The 27,640-nt window shown below is 37.4% G+C and overlaps 5 protein-coding genes across 11 annotated transcripts in view; 2 read left to right on the top strand and 3 right to left on the bottom strand.

The window, feature by feature from the left end:
* Positions 1-82: 82 nt before the first annotated feature.
* Positions 83-2,907, bottom strand: LOC108881905 (proteasome subunit beta type-6-B like protein). Its single transcript, XM_018674105.2, has 6 exons — positions 2,762-2,907; positions 2,250-2,320; positions 1,914-2,045; positions 1,093-1,222; positions 854-998; positions 83-626 (listed from the first exon to the last, which is right to left on the bottom strand). Exons 1-6 carry the CDS (start codon positions 2,807-2,809, stop codon positions 499-501), a joined length of 654 nt encoding a protein of 217 aa, XP_018529621.1. The 5' UTR covers positions 2,810-2,907; the 3' UTR covers positions 83-498.
* Positions 2,824-6,900, top strand: LOC108881904 (proteasome subunit beta type-7). Its single transcript, XM_018674104.2, has 8 exons — positions 2,824-2,969; positions 3,213-3,300; positions 4,214-4,311; positions 4,848-4,988; positions 5,133-5,248; positions 5,659-5,717; positions 6,060-6,211; positions 6,482-6,900. Exons 1-8 carry the CDS (start codon positions 2,908-2,910, stop codon positions 6,591-6,593), a joined length of 828 nt encoding a protein of 275 aa, XP_018529620.1. The 5' UTR covers positions 2,824-2,907; the 3' UTR covers positions 6,594-6,900.
* Positions 6,901-7,233: 333 nt separating this feature from the next.
* Positions 7,234-10,551, top strand: LOC108881903 (proteasome subunit beta type-8). Its single transcript, XM_018674103.2, has 6 exons — positions 7,234-7,652; positions 7,916-8,057; positions 8,411-8,522; positions 8,950-9,079; positions 9,400-9,604; positions 10,011-10,551. The coding sequence occupies exons 1-6, from the start codon at positions 7,503-7,505 to the stop codon at positions 10,097-10,099; spliced, it is 828 nt and encodes a 275-aa protein (XP_018529619.1). The 5' UTR covers positions 7,234-7,502; the 3' UTR covers positions 10,100-10,551.
* Positions 10,552-12,126: 1,575 nt separating this feature from the next.
* Positions 12,127-22,054, bottom strand: LOC108881901 (H-2 class I histocompatibility antigen, Q9 alpha chain). Its single transcript, XM_018674101.2, has 8 exons — positions 21,903-22,054; positions 19,976-20,236; positions 15,402-15,680; positions 14,680-14,973; positions 13,786-13,890; positions 13,438-13,455; positions 13,237-13,312; positions 12,127-13,104 (listed from the first exon to the last, which is right to left on the bottom strand). Exons 1-7 carry the CDS (start codon positions 21,952-21,954, stop codon positions 13,263-13,265), a joined length of 1,059 nt encoding a protein of 352 aa, XP_018529617.1. The 5' UTR covers positions 21,955-22,054; the 3' UTR covers positions 12,127-13,104; positions 13,237-13,262.
* A 3,930-nt stretch (positions 22,055-25,984) lies between these two features.
* The window catches only part of LOC108881900 (class I histocompatibility antigen, F10 alpha chain), a 272,592-nt gene continuing 270,936 nt past the window's right edge, over positions 25,985-27,640 (bottom strand). For 5 of the 7 annotated variants that reach the window (XM_051068650.1, XM_051068648.1, XM_051068643.1 and 2 more), the window contains exons 6-10: positions 27,258-27,515; positions 27,076-27,177; positions 26,693-26,770; positions 26,484-26,562; positions 26,076-26,384 (exon numbers count right to left, since the gene is read on the bottom strand). In XM_051068650.1, the coding sequence (XP_050924607.1) occupies positions 26,381-26,384; positions 26,484-26,562; positions 26,693-26,770; positions 27,076-27,177; positions 27,258-27,515 (521 nt within the window). In that variant the 3' untranslated portion in view covers positions 26,076-26,380. Of the gene's footprint in view, positions 26,385-26,483; positions 26,563-26,692; positions 26,771-27,075; positions 27,178-27,257; positions 27,579-27,640 lie in introns of all 7 variants that reach the window. The other 2 variants (XM_018674100.2, XM_051068655.1) reach the window with 2 other exon arrangements.

Raw genomic sequence — 27,640 nt, 5'->3', positions numbered from 1 at the left:
AACAATTTACAGAACACAGTACAAATCCTTGAAGATATTATGGAACACAGAACTAAAATGAAGAAGGAGAAAGGAAGAGGAAGGCTTTGAAGAATATTTATTTTAGTTTTGATTTCACGCATTTCCCCGAGCTAAAGAAACAACACAAAACATGTTTTCTAATAGAAATGATCACAGTTTCTTTTAAGAGTTGATAGTGGAAGTTTGTAGTTTGGCATGAAGTTTTTATAAACTAGCTGACCAATCAAACCATAATAACACAGACTCAACAGTTTACATAACTGCTTCACGTCATAGTCATAAGTTTTTCATGAGCAGGCAACTAACTCATTTTCCATATGTCTGATTTGTGCTTCATGTATGTATGTGATTTGTTACATCCCACTCTGACACAGAGCAAATTAGTGATAAAACTGTGGCTTATGGAATCCAAATTATTACTCTGTAATGCAAAAAAATGAAAATAAAAATCTAATTTCAGTGGTGGTTTGAAGTTGGTCACTCATCATGGAACTTGGGCAGTTTGTCACCAGGTACAACCACGTGCTCCACCCCTGTTTCCTGGATCACCACCAGGTGAGCCACGCCCCCACTGACGTTGTCTCTGCCCATGGCCAAAGCCAGAGCTGTGAGAACAGAGAAATATACAGTGGGTCAAGGTGAAGAACCACATAATTATTTTAATTTTGCCATAAAATTTTTAGGAATCCTCATTTTCTCCTAAACCCTTGTTCATAGTCTCTTGTAATCACAACCAGTTTCCCCAAAAATGTTTTCAAATCCTGACATGAACATCCTAATAAACCAGCAAGCTACAAATGTATTTGAATTTAGTAAAATAATAAGACGGTACCATTGGTGGCAAACTGGAGGCATTCTTCTCTGCTCATGTTGGGTTTGTATTTGGCGTCAACGTAGCCGTAGATGTAAGTGCTGCCGGAGCCACCGATGGTGACAGGCTGACTGACTAACATCCCACCTAGAGACACGACGTACACCTGGAGGAGGATGGAGGACGTCAGTGCAGCTTTATGCAACAAGGTGGACTCACTGAGTCCTGCCATCATCTCTGTCTTCTTTACCACTGCCTACCTGTGGACCTTTCTTCCTGTCCCAGCCTGCTGTGAGGAAGCCGGCCTGCAGCTCCTCCTTGTTTTTATAACACAGTTCCTTCAGCACTGATGCAGCTGTGATCACCAGTGGAGGGTTCTCCATCTGCACACTGAGGATCAGAGAGGAGAAACAGGCTCAAGCAGAGTCACACTTTAAAGTTCTTGCTGTCTAAAGTTAAAGAGACTTGTGTATCTTCAAAAATTTCCACCGATGCTAAGGACATGACGTGGCCATGAGGTCAAAGCAACTGTCTGCGGAGCTCAGTGACACGAGTCTCTGAGTGTTGAGTCACAGATCTAGGTCAATTTACCACAGGTGGAGTCCAATCAAGGAGTAGAAACATCTCAAAGGCGATCTAGTGAAATGGGAGGAACCTGAACTAAATGTCAAGTGTCACAGCAAAAGGCCTGGATACTTGTGCCAATATGATATTAAAGTTTTTCTATTTTTAATACATTTGTAAAAAATTTCAAACCATCTAATTTCATGTTGTCATTGTGTGGTATTGATTGTAGATTAATAAGGGAATATTTTTTTAACTTCAGCATGAGGCTACAACATCACAAAATGTGGAAAATGTGAAGCGGTCTGAATACTTTCTGGATGTACTGCAGGTTAGTTTGCACACAGCTGAGTATGAGGAGACATGGATGAATAAAAGTTCATTCTGCAACTTTGGTTGGAAAACAAAACAAAATTAGGGTTAGGATTTACAAAATTGTATTTCATGTACGTGTTTTGCCCATGTGCCATATGTGCATACTTGTATATGTGTTAATGTAGTCATGTGTGTGTGGCACCTGTGGAAGGCCAGGTGGGATTTCGCTGCCTTGGTGACAAACTGAGCGTCTGCGAGTGAACCTGCCATACAGCAGAAGATCTGGTCATGAACCTGAATCACCTTGTTGATGGTCTTTGATGATACATATTCCCTGAAGAGATGAGAGAGAATGAACAAAGCTTAATTTGTAGCCCTTTTTTCCACTTCAAAATATCAGCTCTGTTGTATACATCATCTTACTTAGATGCAGTTTATTTCTGTGTCAATTTTAACTCTATTTTATAAAGCTGTCACCTTGTTGAATGACAGATTCAGCATAGTAATAATGCAGACAACCTCAGTCTGACATCCTCACCCTCCAATGGAAGCCCTGGAATCTGAACCAATCACGACCCCTCCATCAAAAATGGCGGCCAGGATGGTGGTCTGAGGCAAAGACAGTGACTGTTGTTAACTTCTCATTCTTAATAATTAGAAGTAGCCAAACAATGCAAATGACAACACGGCGTAACAAACGAACTGATTTCCCCTGACTTCATGTTTATTCATGCTGTCTGAATAGAGCTATGAATTCTGGGATTTAGAGTTCTATGGAGGTGTGTGTTTTTTGTTGTTTTTTTTTCAATGAAATGAAAGCGTAGTCAGTCGCTTTCTTTGTAGAGATATATACATAACGTAAACGTGATATTACGTTTACTCATACTAAAATATCCAGTCGTTGTAATCTCACTTTGTTACTGAGTTACTCTCCAGGTACAGCATCACCTGTTCACACGCGAACTCGATCAGAGATCATTTTAGTCGTAAAAGACTGTGGTGCCGCATCAGTGTTAGAGGATATAAGTGAACCGATCCGGATTTACTCACCCCTGTGCTGACTCCTTTGACTTGTGAGTCCGTGCAGTGTTTCTCCATTTTCACTCCAAAATCGAAAGAGAGGAAGGAGAGGTGACGCTCCGAACAGCGACCTCACGCGCACTGAGACGCGCAGAGAAGCCGCAGTCTGATCCAGTATGGCGCTATCAAATGTCCTCGAGACTCCTGCAGCAGGGTTTAATTTCGACAACGTGGCCAGGTATGAACTTTACTTTATTTTTATTTTTTACTTCTGAGCAGTAGACTGCGTTAGTAATGACAAAAAAGAAGTTAATGGCGTTTACACCGACCTGTCATCGGGATCAAAAGTGAAAGTAACTTTTTGCTGCTTGTCTATCAGTTGAATCAATTAAATAATATGTTAATAATGTGTTTACGGTTATTATGACTATATATTCATCAGTTGATGCCCCCTCCCCACCTTCACTCTCTTCCCTCCCAGAAATGCTGCATTAGAGGGTCTCTTTGAAGGAGGACAGACACCTAAACCTCTGAAAACAGGCACCACCATAGCAGGAGTTCTGTTCAAGGCAAGTACAAAGCTCTGTGAACTGCCATGACAAAAACAGAAACTGACCAAAAAACTGTGACTTTGCATGTTTTAATTATAGAACATAACATTTTATTCTTTACATTGTTTTTCAAATCATAGCAGGTTATTTAGGTAGTTATTGCTTTTCATTATTTTAATATAAACAATCTATTATAAAGATGCCTTTATTGTAAAAGTTACTTGTATGGTGCTACAATTACGAGCACAAAATAAATCATAGGACAAATAACAACATGAACATTATTAAAATAGTGTTGTGAATTTGGTAGTTTCTTGCTTTTGAAATGTTTCTGTAATTCATACAGCACAGTAAATGTCAAATGCTGAAGCATTGCTGAATACAATGGGGAACATTTTGTACAAACTTAAAATTCTACAATGCATTTTTGGTAACTCTGACAGAAAATCAATTCAATGAATGTCCACTGCGATGGACTAAATATGTAAAGTTAGTTTAAAATCTCTGCAGTTCATTCTGCCTGGAAATTTGTGAAATGTATATATTTAAAACTTGTTGTTTTGTATGCTTTGGAAAATATTATACAGTAATTTAAAATCTCTACAGTTTAAGTAAATGGGTTAACACACTGGTGCATTCCTTTAAGTTGTTGTATGTAACAGAAGCACTTATATTCTGTGTGTATCCTACATTTGTCAGCAACACAACACGTCATTCATTCATGCAATTGCATACATTTTAATGTAGGAGCTGCCCATGTCATTCACAGTTATCCATGCTTGTGACTGAGCAGCTCCACTGAACCAACTTTTATTGATTTTAGTGTCCTTCCCAAAGGTGGTTGTTTGAGAATGAATCAGTTTCTTCATGGAGCTTAAAACAAATCAGGCACATAAATATTATGTTACTAATCAGCTTTGTGTTGATGCAGGATGGGGTGGTACTGGGAGCAGACACGAGAGCTACTTCCAGTGAGGTGGTGGCCGACAAGATGTGCGCCAAGATCCATTACATTGCTCCAAATATATAGTAAGTGTTAGACTGAAACACAGAAACCTCTCACTGTTAGATACTCTCTGTGATGTTCAGGACATTTCCAGTTGCTGAAGTGTTGTCCATCACAAACTGCCTCCTCTACTTCCATTTAAGTAATTTCCTATATACCCCAGAATGCTCTACAGCTACCCTGTATTCAGTATTAAGGTCAGCTACATAAAAACAGTTCCTGCTGGGAGGAAAAAAGTCATCTGGTGTTCTCTTGGTCAAACCAGAAAAAACTACTGAAGAGAGACTTGTAAAGAAAGTAACATGCTCCACAAAAACATATTGTCTAGTAAGCAAATTGTAGTTGCATTGCATTGATATACTGATAGTCACAGCATCTTGTGTTAGGGATTTCTGTGTTGATTCAAAATGGTGACTCAAGTAAGTTGCTGGAATTGTCCCTCTTCCCTTAAATCTTGCCAACTACGACCCATCACGTTACTCTTTTTCTTCTTCCCACTGTTTTTCTCCTCATCTTTTCTTTCACAATATCTATAATTCCTCTCTCTCTCTCCTCCCAGTTGTTGTGGAGCAGGTACAGCAGCAGATACAAAGAAAACCACAGAGCTCCTCTCCTCCAACCTCACCATCTTCTCAATGAACAGTGGGAGGAACCCTCGCGTCGTCATGGCCGTCAACATACTACAGGATATGTTGTACAGGTTTGTGATATACACACACACATGTATCTGTATCTAGAGGTGTGGCCATGAGTTAAACATGAGATATGAGTGAAGATTTTAAAGCAGCAGTCATTTTGTTTAATCTGAAAACAGTTGTGTGAATTGGGTTTCTGTGACCCTCAGGTATCGCGGCCAAATTGGTGCCAATCTTTTACTGGGAGGAGTGGACTGCACTGGGAATCACCTGTATGAAGTCGACCCATATGGGAGTGTTGATAAGGTGCCTTACATTGCAATGGGTATGTGATACAACACTGTTCTGTAAATGTTTTCAGCGCTGTGTCTGTCACATTTTCTTCTTGGATTCTTTGTTGGTGGAGTTTGTTTTTCTGTGATGCTCCTCTCTCTGTCTGTTCAGTTACGCTGGTTATGACTGCTCAGGTTTTGTTCTTTATGTTTCAGAGGAGTTATTTTGTGCATATGTTTATGTACTTATGTTGTTTACACAAACCAAACTGAGTGTTTGAAACTGCAAATGCAATACTTTATATAGACTGTATATCTGCCAATATTGAAAGTAAAATGGTACCAGAGGTTATGACTTTGTTATTTTATATTTTACCTATATAAAGATATTTGCAGATATTTGTTTTGCTAAGTCTCTACGTTCAGTCTGTGTTTCAGCTGACTTTACTTTGTGTTCATGCAGGATCTGGTGATCTGGCTGCTCTTGGGATTTTAGAGGACGGGTTCAAACCTGATTTGGAGGTATGGCCCCCTGGACATCTGTTGCTAGATGTTATTATCATCATTCATCAATTGTTATTTGTCATCAGGCACAATCATAAAATTATTTAATTTACTTTGGGGCATCTTTGATTGAATTGCAGTATAGCAGCGCTGAAGGCCAAATAAGTCTCTAGATTATGAAAACAGTTGAGAAAAAAAACATTAATTGTTCTTCTTAGTGAACTGTGTCTGTTACTGAACAGAAAAGTTAGGTTTGTAGTCTGCAACTGGATTTTAAAACTGATCAGTGTCTCCCTTTCATGCTCTGGTCTGTATGTCAGCATCTGCTCCTCTCCATCATTTCCCTGATCTCTCTTTCAGCTGGAGAAAGCCAAGGAGCTGGTGCGTGCTGCCATCCACGCTGGCATCATGAGCGACCTCGGCTCAGGCAACAACATCGACATCTGTGTCATCACCAGACGAGGAGTGGACTACATCAGACCGTACCAGGATTCTGAGTACAAGGACAACAGGTACAAGCACGACTTTATCCAAGAGCTGCTCTCTGGACAGATTCATTAACAAATGTGAATGATCCATATGTTAAGTAATTTTTAATATTGAACCATAACTTACTTACTTTCTCAGTGAGTGTCAGATATTTTAGTTTTGTCCTTGTGCACTGTGATTGTGCATTGTCTTTTTATGTGCTATACTGTGACTTGATACTTTAACTGATCTATCTATCTATCTATCTATCTATCTATCTATCTATCTATCTATCCATCCATCCATCCATTCAGGAAAATGAAGTATAAATATCGTCCAGGCACGACACCGGTTCTCACAGAGAAAGTTGTGCCCTTGAAGCTGGAGGTTGTTCAGGAGACAGTGCAGCAGATGGATACAGCCTGAAGCACAATGCACAATCACACAATGTAAACATCACAACACTTAGCAGTAAACTGAAAAATCTTTCATTTCATTCCATTATTACTCACCTGAATTTAAATATAAGAAATGAAAAATCTCTGACATTTTATTAACACTGTCAGAATGTTTTCTTCCCTGCTGCTATGCTTCACTGTGATGTGGGACAGTTCAGAGAATCTCTGCTGTTCTGCAGGGAGGCTGCTCCAAGACCATAATGAGAGGATTGTAACACGTTTTAAAATATCAAATAATAATAATAAAAAATGAATAAAATTCAGTTTGAACCCCACTGCCTAATTTCTTTTCATGCTTTGTAACTATTTTCTGACTCACTGTAGTATTTCAGTAAAACTAATAAAAAGAAAACCTCATACTGTGCTTCATGTTCATTTCTGTCATTGCACGTCATTAACATTTCATTAACTTGACTTAGATTTTTTATTATAAGAATGAAATATACAAACATGTATGAATAATGTCATCGACCTCTGCTTCACAAAACCTGAGTCCTGCATTTCCGCCTAGAGACTAATGATGAGAAACATACAGTGATTTCCTATTGGCTTCTGCAGTTTGGAGCCTTTTTTTATTTAAGATGAACATTAATGATTTTTTGTTTTGGTTTTTTGATCGATGAACTTTTTGATTTAAAACAGAATTGGTTATGTATATTTGTTAGTAATCACGCATTAGTTTAGTGTTAATGACTCATTTTCCAGGATATTCTGCAGAAAAAGTGAAATTGTTTTTAAACCGTTTCACTTTCGAATTCTTTGTTACGCACAAGGAAATTATCGTTGACGCTTCGTCGATCGCCCTCGTTATTTTGGAAAACCTAACACGTAGACTATAGAAAATAACCTAAATATAATTTATCCACATTAATACATAATGGCTCTCTTCGACGTAAGTGGGTTTAAGTCTTATTCTGAACTCCGTAGGCAGATTTTTCCAGCCGGACAGACGCATCTCGTCGACCGAACCAACCACTACAATTTTGGGACCAAAACTCAGGAATTCGCTGTACCTGTGGGTGCAGACGTGAGTATCATTAGATCTGTTAGGAACTTAATATACTGAATTCTTTCAGGTAAATCTGCCACAAGCATGAAGCGTCATGAAGCGTGTGATTTAAGTTATTTTACGCGTCTCTTGTTTTCAGTGTGTGGTGCGTGTCTGCTTCTTATCAAATGTCAAATCATTAATTTATCTTAACTATAACGAATCAGTGTCAGATTGATTTACTTTATGATATATATTACACGCTCATGCTCACTGAGTTTCCTTCTTTGGTTTCATTACAGCCCTCAGGTTTTCTCAAGTCCTGCAACCATGACTCAGGTGTGTGTATTGAGATGAACCACGGTACGACCACCCTGGCCTTCAAGTTCAGACACGGGGTCATCGTGGCTGTGGACTCCAGAGCCTCAGCTGGTCGTTACTTAGGTAAATGTGCAGATCTGGAAAAGTATCAAAAATGCTGTTTTCTCTTCCAGATCTGGAGAATTAACAAACAGGTGGAAAAGGTGGGTTTGGTGCAGTTTGATGGCTTATTAGCAGCAGTAAAGGAAAAGAGGGAGTTACAGAGTCACATGGCCCAGTCATACTGCCACCTTCAACATACTGTAACACCTTCTCATCATCTCAGTGAATAAAGGGGCTGATGAGGAACTTTTAAATGTAAAACATGAAGGCAATAAGTGCTGCTACAGTGAGCTGCCTCACAGTGTTGACATACTTCAGCCTACAGTCTTTGTCACTAAATGTCTTTCTTTCCCAAATGTGTCTCATCTCTGCAGCATCCAACGATGTCAACAAGGTCATAGAGATCAACCCGTACCTGCTGGGCACCATGTCAGGCAGCGCTGCAGACTGTCAGTACTGGGAGAGACTCCTGGCTAAAGAGTGCAGGTCTGTAATCCTGTGTTTTAATATTGCTCGCATTGTCTGTCAGTCCCTTTCGTGATCTAAGCTTCTACTTGTGCTCCTCTTAATGAGACTGATAAAACCAGCTTTCCACTTTAAAAAAAAGCTCTCTGATCTAGTTTGTCCTTTCTGAGTGATGCAAAGGGCTTAAATGGTTCTGACAGTGACTTCACATCAAGAAAGTCCTGGGCTCTAGGTCCTGGGTTTGAAGTTTGAGTTTATATGAACACATGCATGTTACAGTGGGCATTATATAGCAAATATTCTTTAGTGATGATATACACAAAATACATTCGCCCTCATAAAACAAAACAAAATAAATGTATTAAAAGTCAGTGTCCTTATAAATGCAGGAGTATCATGTTCAGGCCAGTCTGGACTGCCTACATGTCTGATTTATTATTTTATCCAGGTTGTACAGGCTGAGGAACAACCACAGGATCTCTGTGGCTGCTGCCTCCAAGCTGCTGTCTAACATGATGCTGGGTTACAGAGGAATGGGCCTGTCCATGGGCAGCATGATCTGTGGGTGGGACAAAGAGGTAAGGTTTGTGTTTGTGGTTCAGTGTTTGTATGTGTGTGTGTGTGAAAGTCTCATAACTATCAGAAACACAGTGTTTTGAAGTGAAGCAGAGACTCAAGTTGTTCACTACTTACTAGTTAAACAATGTCCCTGTGGTATTAGCAGATTGTAATGTTGTGTTGTGCAGTAGAAGCCAGGTAATGTGTTGGGGTTGTTAAGACATATACCACATAACAGCAATGTCCACAGTACATCCAGAACATATGGTGTCAGAAACTGTGGCCTTTGTATAAAATACACATTTTCCTGCAGACCATGTAAAGACTGTGTGTTCTCCAGGGTCCTGGTCTGTACTACGTGGATGATAATGGGACGCGTATGTCGGGTCGTATGTTCTCTACCGGCTGTGGGAACAGTTACGCCTACGGTGTGGTGGACAGCGGTTACAGGGAAGACATGACGGTGGAGGAGGCGTATGAACTGGGCCGTCGAGGCATCGCTCACGCTACACACAGAGACGCCTACTCTGGTGGAGTGGTCAACAGTGAGTATACTCTGAGAATAATCCTGAATTCATCTCATTTATTTTTGTCTTTGTCTCAGTGTTAAATTATAATTTGTTTATTTTTAAATGCAAGACTTCATTTTTTCTGTCTTTGCTCTGTTTTGTGCAGAGGTAGGTAGAAACGAGTTTCATATACTCTATTAGATGTAACCTTTTAGGTAAATCGTACTCGTTGGACAAAGTAACATGTTGGGACTCTTTCTACTTATTTTTTGACATAATAGAACAGACGTGACCCAAGCAAAGCATCAACAAGCAAAGAATGTAATTTAAACAGAAAAATATCTTTTCTTCTTTTTTTGGGGGGGGGGGGGGTTTATGTGTGTATACATGGGCACATGTGCATACATTCATCTCTGTGTTTATTTTTTGTGTGTTTGTCTAGTGTACCACATGCAGGAGGACGGCTGGATTAAAGTGTGTAAAGAAGACGTATCAGAGTTGATCCATCGCTACAGGAAGGGGATGTTCTGAGCTTGATCCCTGAACCTGGATTAACTGTAACACAAAAGGGTCCAGTCACAGGTTTCTTTACAAAAGGATGTTGTTGTTTTTTTTAACTGAGTTACTTTGGTGTGGGGGACAAAATTCTTTGGGTGAAAAGACACAAATTGTTTTACGTGAGATTTTGGAAATAAATGACTTCACATTCACTACACAGCAGAAAGTGTGTGGCCCATTTCTGGTTTTGGATCAATAAAATGTCACTTTTTTTTTTTTCCATGCATATGAATCCAGGTTCAAATCGTCATCATTAAATCATTATTTGGTTATTGTTCTGTATATGCTGCAATGTTGGTACCTGTTGATAGTATAACTCTCCAGGTTTGTTCCAGTTAAGTGTTTCATGATTTCTGACCATATTTCTTGTTAAAATAACAACACAACACACAGTTTGAAATAAAGACTGTTGTTTAACTCACTGATTCATATGAACTTTTGTTGCTTTGTTGTATTAAGTGTACAAAATTCACTTGAGGTTGTTTGTCACTGAGAACAAGAAGAATTTCATTTGTTTTCTATAACAATGCAAAGTATTTTCAACCAGTAAAAATGTGTTGGCATGTGGATGATGCAGAAAATATAAATAATATTCCAGTTCTATTTGTCTTTGTCCACTGTCAACCACAGAGTTACTCAATCACAGTGTCATCACATTTTCAACAGCAGGTAAACCTGTGTTTTTTAAACATATATTCAATTTCTATATTGAGCTGAGAAGAAAAAAACTTTAGATCACCTGTATCACTTGATTGGTGTATCACTGGTTTTGGGTTTGATAAAATCTGACCACAAACATGCAGGAATTACCTAACCTCTTTCCAGATTTAGAAACTGGAAATAAAGAGCCCTAAACCTGTTGGATGAAATTTCTGTACTGTATTCCTGAAAACTGGTGTTACAGTATCATCCTTATATATCCATATTAACATTGAAGAAACTGGGTTATATCATTCAGTGTAAATAGTATTTCTGTATTTGTACATATGATTTCTCAAATTTAGGGGATAGTAATGCAGGTTGGTAATGCAGCACAAAACAATAAGATTATTAGTGGCAAAATCTGTGACATCATGTGTTTCCATGCGGAAGTCAGCCCCATAGGTTTTACCAGTGGAGGTAATTGTCTTTCCCTTGATAAACACAAGTCAATCTACCTTATATTAAAAGGTCTGTGAGGATCTCTTCATTTTTTCAGGCTAAATGTGACACCCAAAGCGTGCTGGAGGTTAATGATAAGACTTTAAAAATTAAATTCAAAACCAAAGGATTTTTGGTCACAACAAAAACACTCACAAAATATTATCGGCTGTATCAACAATGATTAACCTGTATAGTAGGGAAGTCTACCTCTTTGGGCTATTTCATACTTTATGTGTAACCTACAGCAAATCACATCTAGTTGGAAAAATACACTTAAATTGGAGGAGCCACAACTGGATAATTTCTCAACAGGTGTAACGTCATTAGTTGCCAGGCAGATTTCAGTGCTACAGGTTTTTCAGGGGAAAACCAAAACACCACACTGAGCCTGTGCAGACTGAGCTGCTCATCACACGCTGATGAAATAAGGAATTTACACAAACAAGCAAAAACACCAATCTGTGGTTTTACATCTATTTAGTATTATAATTAATTGAATCTGTAATTTTACAAAATTACAAAATGATTCCACATAAATGGTCTCAAACTAAGTCTTGACTAATTTTCTTGTCCTGTCTAAATCAAATTACTTCAACTAAAACAGCACTCACCAGAGCACATACCTCCCCCACAATCAAATAAACCTACATAGCACATAGGTGATTTTCTGTGAAGAGTCACAAGTTTGCCCATGTTACTTCCTTCTCTTTAATTTAACATCCACAGGTCAGTGCCACGTTCATTTAGGCTCTGAGATGATGGTGAATAATGAAAATAATCCCAAAGTTTTGGCTACAGTCACAGGTGTGACAGCATACTGTACTGGGAATCAGAAAAAGACACAAAAATCTGAGAAATTTGGAATTTTTGGGGACTTTATTGAGAGCCAAGCAAAAGTAAAAAAAGAATGAAATAACAGAGAAACTTCATTCAACATTGATTTATGAGCTTGAACATAATAATAATTTTGAGCATTGCTGTTTAATTCCTAAATGTTTACAAAGCTAACACAGAAAACTCCTTTGTTCCTAAACACTAACAGGTTAATCATTTTCTATTTTTTACCATCAGTGTGCTGAGAAACTAAAAACATCCAACAACCTGATAAAAATCTCTCAGCTAAAATTTAAATATAATGTTCAAATATTTAATATGAAACAAAAAACAATAATATACTCTTGATTAATTAAGAAAAACTTCAAAGATATAATGTATTTCTTGCTTAAGCCTAATTAAAATCAAAACAATATCTTTAACCTCAACCATTTTAAAGAAATATACAAGAAGAATATTTACACAACTGGAAAATAAATGTTGTACTGATGCTTATGTGTTGTGTAAGTGTATGCCTGGGGTGGGCAACACTGATTCGACCTCATATCAGAAGACCCTCAGGAGTATTTGTATATATGAAAAAGGGGATGCATGTGCAGTATGTGATTGTGTGTCTGTATATGTATATCTATATTTAGACAACAAAACCCCAACACCAGGAATATGAAACTGTAACTATGGTGAATTTATTTTAGATGATCACACAAACTTTTAAATTAATTGTGTATATATGAACAGTGCTGTGATGCTTTCATTGGTTTGAATATCGTCTTACTTTTCTCCAGGTATAGAAAAAAATAATCATCCTCATTTGATTTATCAATATTTAAGCAAACAGTTGGTGTTCTTTATATTCTAATCAATAAGTATCTACCACTAGATTCCCAACCCTGACTTTGTCAATTTGTGATTTCACTGATGAATAGTTGATGAATTCCCAGTTTATGGAGGAGAATGTGGTGGCGTCTCTCCTTGTTCAAGTGCAAAATGTCTCCATAAACCTGAAGAGGCAAAATGTGGGGTGGGGGCAAAGCAATTACTATAAATGTTCAGAAAGTTCAATTCCATAAAGCCACATATTTCTTTTGTTCTATTGTAGATAGTTTAAAGCAGCTTTGTTTGAGGCAACTCACTGTGTTCAGGGTGGTGTGTTTGGCATTTAGGCACTCAAAGGCATTGTTTGTTCTATGACCTCCTGGTTGCTTGCAGCTGAAAGGTCAGAAACACATTGTTAACACATTGACCACATCCTCCTGACACTGTTTATAAACAGCTAACATTTTTAATCTACAGAGTGTCTGTGAGATCACAGAAAATAGAAACGTTTTACTTACGATATGGAGGGCGTTTGTCTGAAAAAAGAAATTAGAAATAATTTAGTTGTTACAGTGGAAAATGCCAGAATTTGTCCTTTTTTGTTCTAAATATGATCCCCTGTTCTACTCACTCTAACACTCTAACAGATGCATATGATACTTCTATATTTTGTTTAGATCTTACAGTATCTCTTTTCCTATCAGGATCATTATGTGGCTCTAAACCCTGCAGCTTTTACTCTTGGTTGAAACAGATTTTGGTGTACTGGAAATCTAAAATAATTGCAACCTGGATAAAGCATCAACTCAAAATCTAAAATTAAAATACTGAATATTTTAGACAATGTGTCTGTTTTGTTTTCTCACCGTTCTTCTTCTTGTAAATGAAGAATCCAATGGCAGCGATGGCGATGACGAGAGCAAGAACAACCACAGCAGCGATGATGATGGGGGTCGTGTCAGTCGGCTTCTCTGTTGAGCAAAAAACAACAAATCAATCACAACCTGTACAGATGACGCAGGTCAGAAGAAAAGAACATCCACCTGCCAACCAGACTACAATCCTGTATATTGGCAATTTAGTCTGTACACTGACAATATGTCTTTTTGTCCTGCTGTTGTTGTTAATTTCAGTTTTTATCCCTACTTATCAGTACTGAATTACTGTATCAATGCTTATTTATCCTGTATGTCCATGATGGTTCCTGTACCACACATTTGTTCTTGAAAGAGCAATGAATCAATAAATCAATAAATGTCATCCTAACTGATTTATTGATCAGTATTGATCCAGTAATTATCTGTTCATCTTCTCAAACTGACCAGTGGTTAACTCAAAACAGTGGCTGTAATCTCTAAATTGAGGTTACACACTGAAATGACAGTACACGGCCTAAAAAAGTTTTGTCTGTTGATACATTCAAAAATGCTACCCGGAATTAAATTTTACAATGCAGTAAAAAGTGGAAAATTAACTCAATATCAATATCAATCAAAAGGTTAAGTGAACAATTGCCAAGATGTACCAAAAATGTGGTGGACACTTTAACACTTTGACTTTAAATTGAGAAAAATAACTAGTTATCCAAAGGCACATATTCAGGTTTAATACTGGTCTGATAAAAACTGGATGAAAGAAACTGAACAAAAAACAACCTAGGGAAAGAGAACATCCTACACACATGAAAATAAACAAACTGCTGGAATATTATAGTAATTCAATGTGCGTTTTCCCACCAACACTTCTGATTCACATCTCACCGTTAGAGATGATCACTGCTTTGTCCAGTCTTTTGATGATGTCCTCCTTCACACCAGAGAGCTGAAACACACATTCATACTTCCCCCAGTCTTCAGGTGAGACTGATTTCAGCTCAACACTCATCTGGAAGGTTCCATCATGGTTGGGGAGGATCTCTCCTTTCTCCACACCATCATGAAGATCCTCTCCATCTTTCCTCCAGAACATCATGGCTCTGTCAGGGTAGAAACCTGTAGCGTGGCAGCTGACTGGAGAGGAGGGAGTCTTCTGGAGGAGAGACACTGAGGGAAGATCTGGAGAGAGAGAGAGAGAGAGAGATTATAGTTTTAGTTTTTCATTTTAATATAACCATCCCTTTTTGATGTCAAGTATTTTGAATGTCTTGGTTACATATTTTAATACGTATGTTTTGTGTACTTAAGAAAAGAAAAAGTTGCAGAACAGACGGGAGAAAGACAGACAAAGAAATATGAGGAGGGAGTGAGGAACAGGTTAGAATGGACAGAGAAGAGACAGTGGAGGAAAGAGTAAAAGAAATGTTAAAGCTGATAGAAATGAGGCCAAAAGGAAGACAACAATTGAGTAAAGTGGTGATAAATATGTAAGAAAAAGTGAGAAATGTGAGTAAACTGAGACACAGTAGGTTTCTGTGTGTTGGTTAGAAACAGAGGAGACATGAAGACTGTTGTTCATGAAACTACATCAGATCATGTGATTCTACCTGTTCTCAGCAGAGAGCTCCTCCCATAGTCCACATACTTCTTCACCCACTCAGGACAAATCTGGTTCAGGTACTGTTCTGCCTGTGTGATCCAAGCTCTGTCCTTGTCCCACTTGAGTTTGGTGATGACAGCCTGTGGTGTTGGAGCGATCCATGTCTCTGTCTTCAGGTCAAATGCTATGAAGTCGTCTCCATCATAACCATACTGCCAGTTCCCTTTAACCTCTTTATTCTCATCGTCCCACTCACAGCCGTACATAAACTGGAAAATGTGAACACCTGAGACGGAGACAGAGTGAGATCTCAGTTCAGTCAGTTATTAACAGTTAATTTCACATCTTTACCACAGAGACACTGATCCACAGACACACACACACTTACAATCATCATCATCTGAACAGTGTGGACGACACAGAGAGAAACAGAGAGGCTGCTGGGAAACTGAGTCAGTTTCACAGTCCACATCCTCTCTTTACCACAGAGACACACTGACTCCACACACACACACACACACACACTCTCTGAGGTGGAGTCCTGAGCAGCAGATACAGGTTAAACCTGATCCTGGATTGAACATTAGATCCAGTGAAACTCTGCAGCCTGTGGATCAGTCCAACAACATCCTCTTCCTGTGAGAAACTACAGACTAGACTGTCCTCAGGTTTGTTCTAGAAGCTTCCACTGAAGGAGAGTTTCAGTCCAGGATCAGTCAGTAGACTCCACCTGCTCCACCAGGACAGTGTCCTGTTCAGCAGTGTGTTACTACAACTGCTCAGAATAAGGCAGAGACCAGCAGGACCATTATGGAGACTGGGAGGCAGTCTGTGTCCTGATTGGTCCATCCATCTGTCAATCATTCAATACAACCAACAGCTGATCAACACACTGTGGTCAGTTGATCTGATCTAATATCATCTGTAGGTCCACTGAATATTTAAGGATGAAATTATGGTTATTTTAATCACTGATTCATCTGTTCATTACTTTTTAAAATAATCAATTTATCATTTACTGAGCTGAAATCTTCAAAATGCTTCTTTTGTTTGACACTGATCAGAACTTAATTTTATAAAATTATGTTTAAATAAAAAAGATAGAAGCAGCAAGTTCTCATATTTCAGAAACTGTAATCACCTTTTTTGGCTTTTTGCTTGATAAAAGATTCAGATGATTATTTGATTATCAGAACTGTTGATTCATTTTCAGTTGATCAAATAATCAATTAATTGGCATTTTTTCCAGCACTGTATAAATGTATTATGGCATAGACACTGTGGGTAAGTAAAGTTAATCTGATCTAATGTGTAACTCTGCTGTGTATTTATTATTAGGTGGACACACTGGTTGGTACAGTAAAGTAAATCTAATCTAATCTGTTGTTCTACTTTATAGTTTATATATTTAGGGCTCAAGCTAATGATTCCTGTCATTATTAATTATGTAATGTTTTTTTTATTTCATCAATTCATTTTTTTATCCTGTAATATTTCAGAAAGTAGTAAAAATGTTCATCACAAGTTCACAGAGCCAAAGGTGAAATCTTCAAACTCCTCCTTTTGTCTGACCAACACTGAACAGTATTTAATTTATATTCATCTAAAACAAACAGTAAATTCTAAGATTTGAGAAACAGGAACCTGCAGATCATCTGACATTTTTGCTTGATAAAATAAAATGATCTGATCATCAAAATGTTTTGTCAATTAATTTTCTGTTGATCACCTGATCGATTAATCAACTAATCGTTTCAGCTCTATATATATATTCACTCTTAGAAGGAAATGTGTTGAAAATGTGCACAGTTACAGTGTAGTCCTTTCTTTTACACATGTGGAGTCAGTTTTAAATCAGACTGTGTTGGATGAATTGAGCTGTTTCACACACACAGCTCTGTGTATATTTAAAATGAACAGATTGTATTTGTTCGTTCATTGTTCATTCAGCTAACGTGAGCTTTGCCGTCAGTTCCTCCCTCACACACTCGTCCATGACGGTTACATGACTTACAAACCTCCTGCCTGAGCTGTGAGATTATTATCACTGGAGTCACCAGTTAACACAGCTACACAGTATGAGGCTCATGAAGGCTTTATTTTATTTCTATTTTTTCACTGATGGAGAGCAGAGGATTGAAACTAATGTCTGCTCATGTAAAACTTTGTTGAATTTAAACTTTTCCCTGTGAGGTTGGTGTTGGTCACATTAGGCCAAGTCACAGAGCTAATGTTACACTTCCAGTTAGCTCTGACGTTACACTTTGCCTTCACTGTTTTTCACCACTCTGTGCATTTTTATCATTAATTGTGTTAAAAGTATTACATAAGTGCAGCCATGAAGGAGCTAAAATTATCCCTGAAAAAGCAGAGAGCAGGCTCTTGGTGTGAGCTAACGTAGCCATGTTGCTAATGAAAATGTGATGGAGGTTTAAGCTAACCTTTGTGGTGCAGAACTGGAGGGATTTTCTTCTTTAATCACAGTTTGACAGTAAGTTTAATCTAACTGAGCTGTTTAGTATTTTTCTTGTTGAGTTGTTATCAGTTCAGTTCGTCACAGTAATTAAAGCTCACACTCACTGATGCTGCTTTGTGACTGATTTTTTCTCAGCTAACAAGCTAACAAAGCTAAATACTGTAGTTTGATGTGTCTGACCCAGTTATTGACAGTTTATTTTAATGATGTATTTCTTGATTTCAGATGGTTTATATTTCTCACAGTCAGGTTGTAATTGTTGCATTTGCTGACTGGTTTTTATTCCAGCCTCAGCATGTGTTGACTGTAACTGGTAAATCTTAGACCTGGATATTACAAGAGTCTGAAGAGGATGTTTATGTGGAGTAATGCTGCTTTAACTTCTCTTAAACCTCACCTGTTTTAGATCAAACTTTATGATTAAACATCAATATAATAACCTTAGAGTAACTTGGATTGTTAAAAGACTTCATTGTACCCAGATGTTTACAGTTTATTCTACAGATGTTATTTTTGTCAGTAAATTAAATGAACATTTCTGAAGAGGAGCCTGGATCTCTGGATCATCAGCCTGTGGAGGATCACTGACTGAATCTGCTCTAACACAATATTTCTATCTATAAAGGAAACATTCAAATAATGTTCATGTATCACTGAGGCCTGACAACATGTGGGAATATCTTTTATTAATGTTTCTCTCATGCTGTGTCCAGGTGGATTATCTACACTCACAAAGAAGATGAACAGTATCAGTGTTGGTGATCTTGTAGAGAGGCAGGGAGTGTAAGTAAATGTTAGGATTGTCACTTGTTAGATAACAGGTGTCATATATTTCACTTTGCTGTGTAAAAGTGACCTGTAGCCTAATCTGTGCTGATCATTACAGCTAAACACAATTTTCTAATGCAAATCAGTTTGTCTTTACATTGGTTTCATTTTATCTGTGTTCAGTGACACCAGCTCTGACAGACGTTCATGTGTGGATCAGAATAATCAGTTATATGGAGAAGGTTGGTGAAGACTGGAAACTACAAGGATAGTGAGTAACACTGATACAATAATTTGTATTATAGCTCAGCTTTGTTTTACATTAAGTATAACTAATAGATGCCATCATTATCTTGCGTTTTTAATAGATGGTCAGTGCTACAACACACAGCAGGTTCTCACACACTTCTGTCAGCTGTTACACTGTCAGATCTGCCATTTAATTTAATGTCAGGTTTTACTGTATGTGTATTCTTTACTTTATTTTTAAATGATGTTTGAGCCTTTACTGTATGATCACTGATAATTACTATAACTAACTATCCTTAGATTTGCTGAAGCTCAAAAAGTAATCTCTCCCTCTCTCTGTCTCTGTAGGTCAGGACGACCATCGTCTCTTTGAATAACACTTGACACCCTGCCACAAGACATCAGCAGTATATTGTGTTGAAAGAGAAAAATGGTTAAGTAATCATAACTCTCTCAAAATGTGTAATATTTCCTTAAATAAATGTTTAAAATGCTTCACAGTGGTTTGATTTTTTATTAAATAAAGTTTGATCATTGTTTTTTGAAGTTTAGTTTCTGACACTTGTAGCTAAGTACAGCACATAATGTGTTTGTATTACATATATTTACACATCTCTGTTTAAGCTACCTAACACAAATTCTGTATAATATCATTAACACAGTGTTTTAGTGTGTGTCAAAATCTACACCACTGATGTCTGAAAATTTGACAATTTTAGTTTTAACACGTCCTTTATAGTTTGTTATGACACAAACACACTGCACTCAAGAAAGTTAATTTGATCTAATCTTTAGTTCTATATATTCATTATGAGATGGACACATTGTGGTTATTACAGCAGCCTGTGTCCCATTAACAGCTGCTCCATAGTTTAAGGCAGTAATCTTTTATCAGCTGAGTGTTGTTAAACTGTTTCTACAGTGAGTTAATGTGGACCAGCTCACTCTAATGGAGAGTGAATGTTAATGTATGTATGTATGTATGTATGTGTGTGTGTGTGTGTGTGTGTGTGTGTGTCTGTGTTTGATACTTTGCAGCAAAGCAAGAAAATAACATGTTAGCAGGAAAAAGTGAAAAATAAACAAACCTCCAGTTTGGTTGAAGCGCTGCTTTAGAATTTCAATGTTGGCTTTGAAGTTTGGCTGGGTAGCCGAAAAGATCCCAGTGCTCCTCTCCCAGTACTGTGGATCCACTACCTTGTTCATCCAGTCCTGTCTAGGTTCGGTTGTCCTGATCTTGCTGTCATAGTAAGCTATCTGATCTTCATCAAACATCCCAACAGCCACAAACTCTGGGAAGTTTGGGACTTGAGAGGACGCAGTGTAGAAATACTTCAGAGAGTGAATCACTGAAAGACAAAGGTAATGTCATGATTTTAGTTTTCATATTCACAGTTTTATAAATCACTGAAGAATGTTATTGTCCTGCACACACACAGAGTCAAAAGAAACATTCAAGACATCCTAATAAGCTTTGTTGTGGGGCAAACAGATACAAAAATAAATCTATAGGAAAGACTTTGCTGCAGAGAGACTTTGTTTCAATCGGTCTTAAATTGTATTTAAGATTAGATAAATTATCAAATGAGTCAAATATTTAACTACCTTGTTTTGTAAAAGTTTATTAACAGTAATATACTTTCTTAAATTCCAACATATCCTATCCTACACCATGAATTTATCTTTAATTCACTTTAATTCAATTTTTTTTTAAAGGTATCAACAGAATAGACCATATGCAGGTGTCTGCGTTTTCTAATTACCATCCATGTCAGAATCCTACACTCTGCTGTCTGAATGGATGTAGATCACATTTCTGTGTTAAGCTGCTCTTATAAATTCTTATCTGGACCAAAAGTGTTATGCAAATTTGTCAAAGGAATTCATATACTTCCTGTTGAATAATAAAAACAATTGCTGAACAATATTTTCCGACCCACACTGGATTTTTGAGGCTGATATTGATATTAATATTCGGAAGTATACTGTGCTTAATGGTACATCAGTCAATAGTACTTTTATATTAAAACACAAAAACAAATGAACTTAACACGGATTCGACAGATTTGTTTCTATTTGTGACCAAGACTTATACTGAGTGCGACATTTCACAGTTTAAAGATAAACAGCGCCCTCTGGTGGACAAACTAAACAATAACGACACTGTTTCCAAATGATCTCAAACCTAGTTTTAATTGGCGGTATTGGCCACAAATACACCAACATACCTGCAATAAGATATGATAAAAGTCTGTTTATCTTCAGCAGGTTGTCCTTGATGGTTGTTTTGCTGTATGCATATACTGCATATATAGTCACATTAGGAAGTATTTTGTCATTTGTTTCTTCAGAAGGGAGCTTGCCCCCCCCACCTCATCTGCTCCATTTCAATTTTGAAATGAGCAATAGTTTGTTTAAGTAAAATGTTAAATTTAGCTTGAAATTGAAAAAAATGCACGACACTGATAATAGATAATAAATGAATAGTAATGTATCGTGTTACAGTGTCAGAAATGTTACCGATTGACATTAATGAAGTATATTAAATATTGTACCGACAAAGCAGGAAGTTTGTCCTCAGCAGGAGTAATTATACTGCCACTTTGGACAAACCTTTACCGTACTGATCTTAAAGGTCTTGATAAAACAAAGTAAAGTAAATTAAATTAAATTATAAAATAATGGTCCCATAAAAGAAGAGAGAGAGAAAAAAAGAAAAGAAAAGAAAAGACACGTTTCAATGGCCCTTTTTATAAATAAAGCACAGGCTTTTCGTCTGACCAAAAAATTCAACAGAAATATTTTAGAATCACTGAATATAGGCAGCCAGGATGATTTCCTTTTATATATATATATATATATATATATATATATATATATATATATATATATATATATATTAAATACACTGACACTAAACATCAAAGGCGATCAAACGACCTTAAATTCACATAAACAGTATATAAACACATATTTTTCTTTTAAAATTAACTAGTTTAAAAATGTTTTACTCACCTGCTGCCGCGCTGTTTATTCCCAAAAGAACCAGAAAAATCAAGGTATTCATTGTGACCGGTGGGATCTTTATCTTTGAAAGAATGATAACTAACTTGTTTCTTCGTCCCGTAGAGGAGACACTGTGTTTCCAGCTCGAGCTTCACGGCAGAAATAACAGAGAAAACATAGAGAGGAGTGAACATCAGCCTCCATCTGAGCCAATAGGAATTTAATCTGAGCGTCTACGTCACTTAAATCTGGGTGAAACTGGCGCAGTGAGGTTAGAAACGAAACTGAAAGTAAAGTCTGTTCATTTCAGCCTGAGAGGGAGGAGACTGGAGGGTCAGCTTTGTTCACATATTACAGCAGTATTAAAACTTCACCTGCTCAGACCTTGTATAGTGTTTGTATAATGATTTGTAGACTAATGTGATGTAATGTGCAGACATCCATTAATTTTCTATGAGGTCAGAGGTCACAGAGCTACAGATCAGATCCTCTGGAGCTTGTGGAGACACAGCAAGGTCTTATTCTTTATGACTGTCCTGGGACTGAAAACAGCTCAGATTAAAATATCAACATCAAACAACAAATCTAAGAGAGGTTTGACTGATGGGACAGTGAATAAATGTGGTGAAGTGCTCCCTCTAGTGGTTCACACTTCACACTGATGTGCAGCAGCACAGTTTGTTACACATGGCCAAAATATGATTAACAATAGATTTACTTTGAATATCAGTCCATTTCCAATAAGGTATTTTATTTATGTGTATATGAAGGTATTTCGTTAAGTTTTAGTTCAGGTCTACACTTAAGTCTTGACACAAATCAGAGCTACTATCAGGAAAGACAATATAATAACACAAGACCGTTAACATGAAGCAATAATTTACTGAAGTATTTTACTCTGAAATGAAAACAAGAAAAACAGAAAGAGTCAAAGAGCTTCTTAAACACAGACATCAGATCAGTCTGTCCTACAGGTTTAATGTTCCTGAACTGATCGAAGCTGAAAACTGATCCAACAAGAGAAATTTAACTCCACTGTTGATATTTGATGTTTTAACATCTGATGCTGTTTTTCATTTCACTGTAGCTGTGGCAGAGTTTATACTCTGATTAATTCTCTACTTAGCGTTTCACAAAATGTTAAAAAGATCCTTTGTTCTCTTCATGTGAGACAGTATCATTCGTGACTGTTACACAAACAAAGCAACATGTAACATGTATTTTATTTTAAATGTAATATTTAGATTATTTGTGATACAGAGGCTTGAACTCTGGTTGACAAAGTCTCTTCCTGCTCACCACTAATCAATACCTGAGGTTATCTTTACAGAGGAGTCATCAGTGTGACAGTGCTTCCTCTGTGGATGTCACCTGATTCACTGTTAGTGTCAGTTTGTGAAAACATCCTGATAATCCATGACTCTGGTTATATGTATTCATTACATTAAGAGAAATTAAGTAAAATAAAATACATTAAAATGTATTTAGTTTGAATGAACAGCCTCACTTAATCATATAAAAGACATTTAATGAATTCCTGAAAAATCATTTTATATTATGAAACAAGTATGACCCTCAAATAAACAAGAAATGAGGATTCAAAAGCAACTCATTAATTTTTAAAATTATAATTGTGAGTGTTGCACTCAGCTCAGTAATATCTGCACCATATTGTGACAACAGAACAGACCCTAAAGAAAAATGAAAAATAAACAGGAATCAATAAAAGATGCTTTGAGAGAAATTTTCAACTTTATGATTTACTTACATTGGTGTCATTTTTAAATAAACAAAGCTGGAAGAGAACCTTGTTCAAGTATCTTGTTTCTTTATAACAAAAATGGCCTCTATCAATGGCCTCACAGTAACTAAAAACTACAATTAAAAATTAAAACTACAATTCCCAAGAGGTGGAGTTTCTACCACCAGGGTGTACACAGCTGTGGCACATACTGCCAGTGATTAGACTGAGACTGTATCACTGAACGGTTTGGGTTCCCACCACATTTGCCCAGGTTCCTGCAGAGACAGGTACCTGCTGGTCAGTGAAATAGAAGTGATCATATAAGATGCACATAAAATAAACTGATAATAAACAAACTAGAATGTGTTTATAATGAACTAAGTTTAATACTGAGTCTACGTTTTCTTGTATCTACACTCAGTGGGCAGTTTATTAGGTACACCTAATAAAACTAATGTAGCCTGTAATACAACAATCCTATAATAAACCCTACATTCATGAATGTTATAAAGTTCAGTTTTATTGAAACTGTTTCATTCATTGATTCATGGTCATGTTGTAGTTTGTGAGGCTGCTGGAGTTGATTTGGGTCCAGACTGATTATTCATCATGTTAACTCTGCCAGTGATCCATTACAGAAAACTGACCCTGGATCAGTTATAAATTAATCACTCAAATCTCTGCTGAGGCAGCTGTTCACTTACAGCCTTTTTCACTCTGTTACTATTTTACAAAGTTTATTTGTCCTTGTTTAGCTGTTGGACAGTTTCATTTTTAATGTTTGGTTTGGTTTGGTTGAAAAGTACAAAAACACCACAGCTGTAAATTATTTGCTTATACAGCGAGATGTTTAGAAAACAAGTAAATATATTGTGAACACTCTTCAGTCTTCAGTCTTAGATTCTGACACGCTGCTACAGTAGAGTCTGATTTGACCTGGAATACTAGAATTTGGGAATCTTCTTTTTAAGTTTCAGTACCCAACAACCAGAGGAGGTCAGTGAGTGGGAAAGACATGTAGACACCAGTAAGCAGCAAGATTAGTAGTCTGGGTGTAATATTCTTTAAACAGATAAAACTAATAATTTTGAACTTAGAAGCATTTTTTTTCTTGTCAAAATGAAGTTGTCTGGTGAGTTACTAACAGAAGACAATGAAGAGACAGAAAGAAAGAAATCAGAAGACAGAAAGAAGAAAAGATGGAGGTAACCAGAGGATGAAAGTCTTAAATTTGTCTTAATAAATGTGACAATGAATATGTACTAAATAATGCTTTTTGTTTTATGTTTAAATCCACAATAAACAGTGTTTTGATGAGATTTTCATCTTTATGTTCTTTGATTATCATCTGACAAACTGAGGAACAAAAGTAACGACACATAAAGCCTAAAGTAAAACATTTCTCTTTTAGTCTGTAAAGAGAGAAAGACCGAGTTCAGTCCACTCGGTACAGACTCCGTTTTGATTTCCAGTCAACCCTAAATACAGTTCATTCCAGTCAAAGTAAAGATCCGATCCGGGTTTTACCGCGGATCCAACAAAAACAACTGAAACCCCGGAACCCTCAGGTAAAACCTCAGCGTCTGTGAACACCGTTCAAACAGTACTGTTTACAGTAAATACACCGGGTACTCACGGTACCGTGGACTGGTCAGTGGGTCCGGTCTGCAGTCAGCTGTAGCTCCGCAGAGACCCGCAACTCCAGGTTATTCTCCGACTGGTTAAAACACATCCAGGTAAAATACACATCAACTGACCGAGTCCAGAGGAGAGGATTATTTTCTTGTTGTCCACAATCAGCGGCAGTAACGCGGACTGAACACGCGGACTGATACCGAGAATAAAGCTGGTGTTTCTCTTCATCTCTCAAACACTGCGGCTCTGAGACCCTGTTTCAACCTCGGCGCCATTTTGAGGAGAACTGTGATTGGATGATTGGACTCGTGACGTGTGGGCGGTGATGAGTCAGACAGTGGACACACGTCAGGATTTAAAGGCAACACGTGCACGTGATCTATTAGAATCCATGAAAACCAACAGACACAAACAAACTTTACATTCAGTCATTTAACAAAAACTTTACAAAGCATCTCATCAGGTCAGTTTATGTCATTATTCTGAATCTCTTACATTCATTAAAGAAAAGTAGAAACATCCACAGATTTTACCAACTCACTTAAAATAAATGTAAGAATCTTTTACACCAAACACCATAAAATACAGAAATCATGAAGTAACTTTTCTTCATCAAACAAAAACACAGTTACAACAGAAAAAATTGATGACAAACGGATGACTTCAGAAATCTGATAGATGTAATTTAACCAGTTTAAAACACAGAGGCACAGTTGTAAAATAAATCTTAAACTGACAGATGTAAATGTGTGTGGAGGTCTGTGTATCTATTAAAATGTGAACACCCAAACCTCAACATCTATATAATGTGAAGCACAATAAATGTGTTTATATTTACAGTTTTGCAGACATTGTTTTGTCAACAGTTTGATCACAGTAACATGTATCTACAGCTACAACTTCACCTCCACCTCCTGACAGAAACATGTGGCTCTTTACCTGCTAATCATCAGCTAGCTGCTAACTGTGTCTGTCATTACTGAACAGAGGTTAAATCACATCATCAGAGAACAGCTGTGTCTATTAATCTGCTGTTTATCACAGTTTAGGAGACTGAACAGAAAACAGTTCCTCACAGAGCGGAGTTCACCCTCCTCTTCAAACTGTCTCATCTGTGTGAACAGATAAATAAACATTAATTAGTGAACAGTGCAGAAATCTTTTGAAAACAGTATCAGTGGATACAGGAGTCAGACACAGATGTGTGTTACCTTTTCATCAGTGGTTTGTTGCTGTCTGCACTTTCTGTAGAGGAATTATTATTGTAGTTAAATGACAAAGTGTCCGGCTCTGAAAAGAAGAAGAAAACACAAACATCTGAACAGTCACATGAGATGAAAATGGACATTATAGAAAGAGTCAGACAGACACTTCACCTGCAGGTGCTGCATACAGGTGAAGGGTCAGAGCTGTTAGTTACCTTTGTCACTTCCCTTTGCAGAATTATCTGAACTGTGAGAAGAGGTCTCACTTTGCTGAGAGGATTTCTCTGATTTCCCTGAAATAAAAACAACACAGATTATTTCAGACGTCACAGTTATATCACAAAATAAATTCTCTGCACTGATGAACCTGACGCCACCACTCACTGTTTATTTCTTTTCCTGTTGTTTCTCTCTAACATCATTAAACTAAGGTCATATTGGTCTCAGTCTTAGAAAACCAGAAGAACTACACAAGAAAAACTAAACATCTGACAGGTCCAGAATCTTTGATCAGTTTAGAAAGAAAAGACAAACTGTGGTGTGAAGGAACCTGAGGCTTGTTTCACAATCTGAACAATTATTAACTTGGTTTTTTCACCTTTCTTTGTTTTGTAAACCACGAATCCACTGACAGCAAAGAGGACGAGAGCAACTACAACCACTGCAGCAGTGATGGGGACGGTCACATCATTGGACGTCTCTGTTGAGGATAAAAAGGAAACAATCACATCTGAAATGTCCTCTCATCTCTCCACTAACATAATAATCCAAAAAGCTCACCTCTGAGTCCAGTTTTTCCCCAGTTGGTCCTGATCTCTGCTTTGTCCAGTTTGGTGATGATGTCCTCCTTCACACCAGAGAGCTGAAACACACAGTCGTACCTCCTCCAGTCTTCAGGTGAGACTGATGAAACCTTCAGGTCAACACTCATCTGGAAGGTTCCATCATGGTTGGGGAGGATCTCTCCTCGGTCCACGTCCTCATGAAGCTCCTCTCCATCTTTCCTCCAGAACATCATGGCTCTGTCAGGGTAGAAACCTGTAGCATGGCAGCTGACTGGAGAAGAGGGAGTCTTCTGGAGGAGAGACACTGAGGGACGATCTGGAGGGAGAAACTAAATCAGGCTAATATGGAGAAAAGACTGGTGATGAATATGTGAGAGA

Source organism: Lates calcarifer, linkage group LG3 (assembly GCF_001640805.2).
Source record: "Lates calcarifer isolate ASB-BC8 linkage group LG3, TLL_Latcal_v3, whole genome shotgun sequence".
NCBI classification, from domain to species: Eukaryota; Metazoa; Chordata; class Actinopteri; family Centropomidae; genus Lates; species Lates calcarifer.
Note: the sequence above shows the minus strand (reverse complement) of the source record. Positions and strands in the feature narration are given on the sequence as shown.

Bases quoted from the DNA above. Each gene is read 5' to 3' on its own strand.
- LOC108881901 (XM_018674101.2), bottom strand. From the start codon at position 21,954: ATGAATACCTTGATTTTTCTGGTTCTTTTGGGAATAAACAGCGCGGCA. The intron at 15,681-19,975 runs GTTTGTTTATTT...TCTCCGTCTCAG, and splicing joins GCGCTTCAACCAAACTGGAG to GTGTTCACATTTTCCAGTTT. The intron at 14,974-15,401 runs GTAGAATCACAT...CTCTCTCTCCAG, and splicing joins GAGCTCTCTGCTGAGAACAG to ATCTTCCCTCAGTGTCTCTC.
- LOC108881905 (XM_018674105.2), bottom strand. From the start codon at position 2,809: ATGGAGAAACACTGCACGGACTCACAAGTCAAAGGAGTCAGCACAGGG. The intron at 2,046-2,249 runs GTGAGGATGTCA...TCATCTCTTCAG, and splicing joins TCCAGGGCTTCCATTGGAGG to GGAATATGTATCATCAAAGA. The intron at 627-853 runs GTACCGTCTTAT...CTGTTCTCACAG, and splicing joins CCTCCAGTTTGCCACCAATG to CTCTGGCTTTGGCCATGGGC.
- LOC108881904 (XM_018674104.2), top strand. From the start codon at position 2,908: ATGGCGCTATCAAATGTCCTCGAGACTCCTGCAGCAGGGTTTAATTTC. The intron at 4,312-4,847 runs GTAAGTGTTAGA...CTCTCCTCCCAG, and splicing joins TACATTGCTCCAAATATATA to TTGTTGTGGAGCAGGTACAG. The intron at 5,718-6,059 runs GTATGGCCCCCT...TCTCTCTTTCAG, and splicing joins GGTTCAAACCTGATTTGGAG to CTGGAGAAAGCCAAGGAGCT.
- LOC108881903 (XM_018674103.2), top strand. From the start codon at position 7,503: ATGGCTCTCTTCGACGTAAGTGGGTTTAAGTCTTATTCTGAACTCCGT. The intron at 8,058-8,410 runs GTAAATGTGCAG...TCATCTCTGCAG, and splicing joins CTCAGCTGGTCGTTACTTAG to CATCCAACGATGTCAACAAG. The intron at 8,523-8,949 runs GTCTGTAATCCT...TATTTTATCCAG, and splicing joins CTCCTGGCTAAAGAGTGCAG to GTTGTACAGGCTGAGGAACA.